Here is a 7,414-nt window from a genome sequence, read left to right on the forward strand (position 1 = left end):
GGGCCAGTGTGCCATGTGGTGCTGGGTATTGAACCTCAGTCCTTGCTTTTGCCTAAGCAGGCACTTGGTCCGCTGAGCTATCTTGCCAGCCCTTGCCTCAGCTTTCTGAGTGCTGGGATTATAGGCATGTGCCACCACGCATGCCTTGAACAAAACACCTTGTTAGGACAGATGACCAACAACCACCCTGTTCATGTGTGATTACATGTATAATTATGTGTGGTACTGCTGATGAAAATGCAAATTTTTCATCTGCATTTTTCATTTTTCCATTTGCTTTTGATTCCTGGAAGTAGACTACCTGGCAGTGGAAATAGTGGGTACGCTGGTGATAGAGAACCCCAGAAATATTCCTCCAGGAACAGGAGAAACAGGAGAGCTACTCCAAACCACAGTTTTTTTCTCAATTAGCAAACTGTTACTGAGTATCTACTGTATACCCTTCACCTATGATTTGTGCCAAACCTTCAGCAGAACCCATTCCTTGTTGTTTTGGTACAGGGTCCCCTACCCATTCCTTCTCGCTAACAGCCTTTTCCCCCCACCCTCCTCAAACCATTGTAGATACACAGGGTCCTTATGCTATTGAAAAATATGTGTTGTATCCCTCATAAAGACTTGAGTCTGGTGCTGGCCAGATAGCTCAGCAGATTAAAGCACCTGCCTAGGCAGACGCAGGGACCAGGGTTCGATCCCCAAGTGTTCTGCAGGCCCCACTCTTGGGGTACCCTAAAACGGATTGAGATTGGGCATGGTGGTACGTGCCTATAATCCCAGCACTGGGGAGGCTGAAAACACAAAGATCACTATGAGTCCAAGCTGCACAGGGGACCCTGTACCAAAACAACAACAACAAAAAACCTTAAGTCTAGTATCTCTTTTCTGGTGGACATTGGCACAGTAGAGTTTTATTGGTAATAATTTTTTTATATGCTAAAATAAAGCGATGATGAAAATTTTAGAGGAAAAAAGGAGAGCATCTATCATAAGCATTTTCGCATATTACACAAACACATAAACATTTTAATGTCTGGGTGTTACTCCTTTGTGTGCCTTAGTCTCTTAACATCTGTCCAGTTGTTGGATCCTGAAATCTCTCCCTTTATTCTTCCTATTATAAATAATGGTAAAATGAGCATCTTTGCTTTTCAAACTTTGTTCGCAATTTTATTTATTTCTTATAGGCTTGAATTGTTCAGTCTCTGTCTATGAATATTTGCTAACACAGATGATCTGTTATGAGATCTCTTCTCAGAGCACTCAGAGCAGTTTTATTCCCACTGAAGGTCTGGTTAGTGCTTCTGTCATGGTGTCCAAACTCTCACTCGCTATCAAAAACTTTAAAAATCTTCGCTGATTTTTTTAGACTAGTTTTTATTGTCCTTATTACTACTAAGATTGGGTATCATTTCTCTTTCTTGAATTATCTGTTCATGGGCTTTGCCCATATTTCTGTTGGAAATTTTATATTTTTTGACTCACTTGCATGAATTTACATACATATTAAGGATGTTAATATTATGTTTATTATTTATGGGTTATATTTGTGCTAGAATATGTAGGAGTGTATTAATACATTATCATTATCACTGACAAAATAACTTGCTTTTTAAATAAGGCCAGTTTATATTACTTTAGGAGGTAGTTTTCAATGTTTAAAACTTAACACAATATCTGTTGTGTTGTTGGTCTATTCAATGTGACAGCGCTTTTTGTGTCATTACACAATTATGCAGTCTGGACACTGACTGAGTACTTGAGAAGGTAAAGAGCTACTGTGAAATTTACTGAGTTCTAGATGAGATTCTAGTAGCCCTTGTTGCCCTCCCTCAGCTTCCCGCAACTCTGAATGGCAGCCCCTGACATGTTCTCCTTTGCCCCGTAGACAGTCCCTCCTCACTCCAGGAAGATGAAGAGGTAGAGATGGAAACCGTCAGCTGGCACACCAGCAGTCCACCCGTGAATGGGCACCCTGCCCCTCCAGTGACCTCTGCTCGTTTCCCCAGCTGGGTCACTTTTGATGACAATGAAGTCAGCTGCCCTTTGCCACCAGTCACTTCTCCTCTGAAGCAAAAAATGGCACCAGTGGTGCCTGTGACTCCAGTGGTACCTTACAACTCCACTGGGTCATTCAAGAGGGATCGTCCCAAGAGTACTTTGCTGAGCTCCTCCAAAGTTCAGAAGCTGGACATTTCCTCCCTCAACCACCTGTCCTCTGTAACTGAGGCCCCACCGTGGAGGGCCACCAATCCTTTCCTGAATGAGACGCTCCAGGATGTCCAGCCCTCACCCATCAACCCTTTCAGTGCTTTCTTTGAGGAACAGGAGAGGCGCTCCCAGAAAAGTTCCATTTCCAGTAGCACAGGCAGAACCCAAAGAGATTCCCTCATTGTCATCTACCAGGATGCCATCAGTTTTGACGACTCAAGCAAAAACCAGTCCCACTCTGATGCTGTTGAAAAACTCAAACAGCTCCAGCTCGATGAACCTGATCGCCTTGGCAGTGCAGCACTACCCGATGATGACCCCATAGCCTGGATTGAACTAGATGCTCACCCACCCTGCTCGGCACTGACTCAGCCCAGAGATGGCTGGCCCATGATGCTCAGGATCCCTGAGAAGAAAAACATCATGTCTTCCAGGCACTGGGGTCCAATCTACATCAGACTGACAGACAGTGGTTACCTGCAGCTGTATTATGAGCAGGGCCTAGAAAAACCGTTCCGTGAGTTCAAGCTGGAGATCTGCCATGAGGTTTCAGAACCCCGGCTTCAAAACTATGATGAGAATGGTAGGATCCATAGCTTGCGGATAGATCGCGTCACCTACAAAGAGAAGAAGAAATATCAGCCTAAACCTGCTGTAGCCCACACGGCAGAGAGGGAGCAAGTGATCAAGCTGGGCACGACCAAGTATGAGGACTTCCTGAGCTTCATCCGTGCAGTGCAGGACCGGCTCATGGAGCTGCCAGTATTGTCAATGGACTTGAGCACAGTTGGCTTGAACTATCTTGAAGAGGAGATTACAGTGGATGTCAGGGATGAGTTCACTGGCATTGTACGCAAAGGAGACAATCAGATTCTCCAGCACCATGTTTTGACTCGGATCCACATTCTGAGTTTCCTTTCTGGGCTGGCAGAGTGCCGCCTGGGCCTCAATGACGTTCTCATCAAAGGAAATGAAATCGTCTCTCGGCAAGACATCATGCCCACCACTACCACCAAATGGATCAAACTCCATGAGTGCTGCTTTCACGGGTGTGTGGATGAGGATGTGTTCAACAGCTCTCGGGTTATTCTCTTCAACCCTTTGGACGCTTGCCGGTTTGAACTGATGCGGTTCAGGACGGTGTTTGCTGAGAAGACCTTGCCTTTCACACTCAGGACAGCCGCAAGTATCAATGGGGCCGAAGTGGAGGTGCAGAGCTGGCTGAGGATGTCGACTGGCTTCTCCTCCAACCGCGATCCTCTCACTCAGGTTCCCTGTGAGAATGTCATGGTGCGTTACCCAGTTCCCAGTGAGTGGGTGAAAAACTTCCGCAGGGAAAGTGTCCTGGGGGAAAAGTCTTTGAAAGCCAAAGTGAACCGAGGGGCAAGTTTTGGCTCAGCTAGTGTCTCTGGCTCTGAGCCTGTCATGAGAGTCACTCTGGGAACTGCCAAGTACGAACATGCCTTCAACTCCATTGTTTGGAGGATAAACCGACTGCCTGACAAAAACTCAGGTAGGTGGGGCTTTCTTCTTCCAGAAACAGCCGTGTGGTGGCTAAAGGGCCAGGGTCACTCTTCTACATCTATTTCTATGTGGAAAACTTGTTTTTGCTGTTGTTGGGAACTGAGATGGGCTGAGGGGTGGGGTGGGGGGATCAAAGTAGTAGAAATATTTACACAGAGTAAGGGGCAAATGTAGTGACCCAGTTCACCCCACCTTTTCACTCCCTTCTTATCTATCATACATCTTCTGTAGAAGAGTATTACTCTGCTTAGTTAAGCTAACAAGGAGCTTTTCAGGGCAGCTTCTGATTTTCTGTTCTTGTGCGACTCATTAAAGTATTAGCTTTAGTGCTGGAAGCAACACTTCCAGATCCTAGAAGGCATCTGGATTCTGCAGAAGCATCTCTGACTGTGCCCAGATGAAAGAGAAAAGCAGGTTCACGGCTGGTCGCATACACAGTACACACAAGAAGTGAGGGTTTGTGATCCAGCTGCTGCCAGTTGTAACATGTCAGCTCAGGGTTTGGCTTTGGGATGCAGGGATGGGAAAGAGGCAGAGAATATGAAAGTAGCAGAATATAAAGGGATCAAGGACTCTTCATGCAAAAAGTAAAGGAAAGAATGGTAGATTTAAAGGATCGAGCAGAACAGCTTACCATCTTTGGCCAGCCTACACACAGCCATGCGGGATGCTGGCAAGCTTGAGTGAGTCCAGAAGGCAGTTACTTCCCTTGTGGGTCTCCTGAGATTTGGTGAAATGACAAAACGAGGCAGCAATCAAAGCAGCGCTAATGGCTTTATTTCTTAAGAGTGTATGTGGGCAACCCGAGCGGCAAGCAGCAAGCCTGTGATTCCGTGAGCCCTTCAGGCTCTTCCCTTGTTAGAATAAATTTTGCCCATCTGTTAATGAAAGTGGGCTTGCTAGAAAAACACATCTCCTAATGGAGATGTGCAGCTAGGCTTTTTTCCATTGACACTATTAGTCCTAAGTGGACCTCTGCTGCTCAGTGTGTGGAGCACCTGGGTTACCTATCCTGCATGTAATATGATGTGACAGCAAGCCGGTAGGAGCTGCTCAGCTCCCTGCGCAGTCCTGAGTGGTCCACACCAGGCATTCTGCATCAGACACTGGTGTAGCAGTGCAAACTGAAGAGACAGCTGAGCTTGTGTTTAAGGTTGAGTTTGCTACCTGCTATTCCTAAGCAGGCAGAATTTTAAAACAAAGTCTCCTCTCTGTGCTTGCTTACTATTTCCCACTGAAATCGGTACTGTATGGTATCTTCCTGGGGAAGAAACTGTGATTCTGTCTCAGCCACAGGGCCCATCTGACTTGATGGGGGTGGGGGGAGAAACCTTCCTTCTGCCGAGGCACAGAAGCCCTTAGGAAGAGAAAGCTGCAGAACACTGGGCTTTCCAGCTCTTCATTCCATGGAGCTGGAAAGGAAGGCCTGGAGGTGAACTGACCTGACTCATCGTAAGGCCACATCAGGCATCTTTTCTCCACATACCATTTCTCTTAATAGATGAAGTCAAATACACATATACTTGAAATAACCTTCACTGGAAGGGCAGAGCTGTGCAATGTTCCCCAGTGTTCAGAAACATATCTTAAAGTGATTTAAAATATTTAAAAGCCCTGTGTCATGGGGCTTTTGGTTATCAAGCAACAAAAACTAGCCTTAAGTAAGAAAAATGGTTGAATGAATCAAAATAACTCAGCATTGACAGAAAGTTGAAACAGCAATTATCAGAAGGGTAGCTCTGGGCTAGAGAGATGGCTCAGTGGAATAAGTGCTTCCCTGGCAAGCACAAGGGTCTGAGTTCAATCCCTGGTTCTGCCAAAAGAAGGGTAGCTCTAGAACAACCCTGGTAACAAGAGGCAGTGGGAGTCATCCTATGGTGCTGCCACAGGGACAAATTATCACCATCATTTTCTGCCCTTTGCCATTTGGCTCGAGTCATGGGGACTCAAGCTACTGTGAACACCAAGATGAGTTGTAGAATCAGGGAAAATTATTTCCTAAGTGGAGAGAGAAAGAGTGAGATTTGCTACATGAAGGGAAATGTGTTCAACAAACATATTCCTTGGTGCTTTTCTAGGGGTGAGCTTTTCTTAATTTTAGAAGGTACCAAAACAAGTCCTGCAGTTTCTGCTATGGGTTGTACCTCAAGAAATGAAAAAAGGGCTGTTAAGATAGCTGAGTGGGCTAAGCGCCTGCTTTGGGAAGCACAGGGGCCAGGGTTCGATCCCCAGTCCCCCATGCAGCCAGCCCCGCCCCCGGGGCATACTGAGCTAGTGATCTAGTCCAGGCATGGTCGTGCAAGCCTATAATCCCAGTGCTGGGAGGCTGAAAACAGGAATATCACTATGAGTCCAAGCTGCATAGTGAGACCCTGTACCAAATACATAAAATGAAAAAAATAAACAATAAATTTTTTTTTAAATGAAGCATTCTCCTGCATAAGTAGCTTTCTTTTTTGGAATTCCAGTTCTCCTCAGACGAGGTGAAGAGATAACAATTCCAGGATTAGCTTTTATGGGGTAAAGTCTGATTTTTAATGTTAATTTTCTCCATTTCATCAAGGAGGAAGATACACGTTGTGGGTTTGTTTTGTTCACTACCATGGATTAAACTATACCATCTCTCCAAGTGATACTCCTCTATCTGGCAGCATTGTACATCTAATGGCTGGGATTTTCAGAGTTTACTGTGAATGTGCTTTGGTGGAAGGAGAGGAGGGAGTCATTTTTGCAAAAGAAATGACTTCTCAATACTCCAGCAACGTGCAAATGAAAATAATTAGATAAAAACAGTTGCCTAAGTTACTGTTGAATTAAGAGCATCTGCTCTATATGTTAGGGCAAGCTAATCCCATAGCAACATATTGAAAAGAATTTAGGACATAGTTTGGACTCAGTCAGATCTAAGTTTTATTCCCAACTCTACCATGCAATGGCAGTGTGACCTCAGGCAATTTACTTAGCCCTCTGGGAGAAACCTAATTTTCTTCATCTATTAAATCAGGCTATTAATACCTACATTATACAGAGAGAAATTAGACAATGCTTTTAAGTGATCAGCACCCTATCTGGCCTGTGAAGAATACTGAATAAGTGATACTGTATATCTGTGACACATATATCATGTAAATTTTACTACCATATCTTACTTAAATTGCTTTCCTAAAAAACAATACCAATTATTCAGTTAATTTCCTAAGGTCTTACTCTTTACAAATAAGTTATGTTGAATTATGTTACATTTGTGAAACTGCAAAACAAATACTTCACTCTGTAATGTTTTCCTTGGAGAGTGGGTGTGTATCTCCTTTCTGGACTGAAAAGCCCTGTCCAGACCCATAAAGAAAACTGGAATTGTTTACTTGGGAGAACCAGGGTAACTGAGGGACTGTGCAGTTACATAATCCAGCCGGAGCAGTTTCATGCTCTTATCCACAGCCCGTCGCTCCATGCGGGCTCGTGCAGTTTTGCCTTGCTCCCCGGTCACCTGACTAACCCGGGCTTGAGGTCAGGCCAAGTCCAGCCAGGTTGCTGAGTCGACTTCTTCGCTCTGCCACTTTCTAGCTGCGACTTCACTTCCATCTCCTCATCATGAGAGGTCATTATGCAGATTCAGTTAGAAAATCTGTGGGAAGCATTTATTTTTATTTTTTTTTTAATTTTTTTTTTATTTTAACATTTA

General features: G+C 44.6%; 1 protein-coding gene across 5 annotated transcripts in view; it reads left to right on the plus strand.

The window, feature by feature from the left end:
* The window catches only part of Ston2 (stonin 2), a 164,956-nt gene that overhangs the window by 152,943 nt on the left and 4,599 nt on the right, over positions 1-7,414 (plus strand). For 4 of the 5 annotated variants that reach the window (XM_023702106.1, XM_023702097.1, XM_004624707.2 and 1 more), the window contains one exon: positions 1,886-3,721. In XM_023702106.1, the coding sequence (XP_023557874.1) occupies positions 1,886-3,721 (1,836 nt within the window). The remainder of the gene's footprint in view (positions 1-1,885; positions 3,722-7,414) is intronic. The other variant, XM_023702111.1, reaches the window with a different exon arrangement.

This window comes from Octodon degus, unplaced genomic scaffold, assembly GCF_000260255.1.
Source record: "Octodon degus isolate 3935 unplaced genomic scaffold, OctDeg1.0 scaffold00007, whole genome shotgun sequence".
Lineage (NCBI taxonomy): Eukaryota > Metazoa > Chordata > Mammalia > Rodentia > Octodontidae > Octodon > Octodon degus.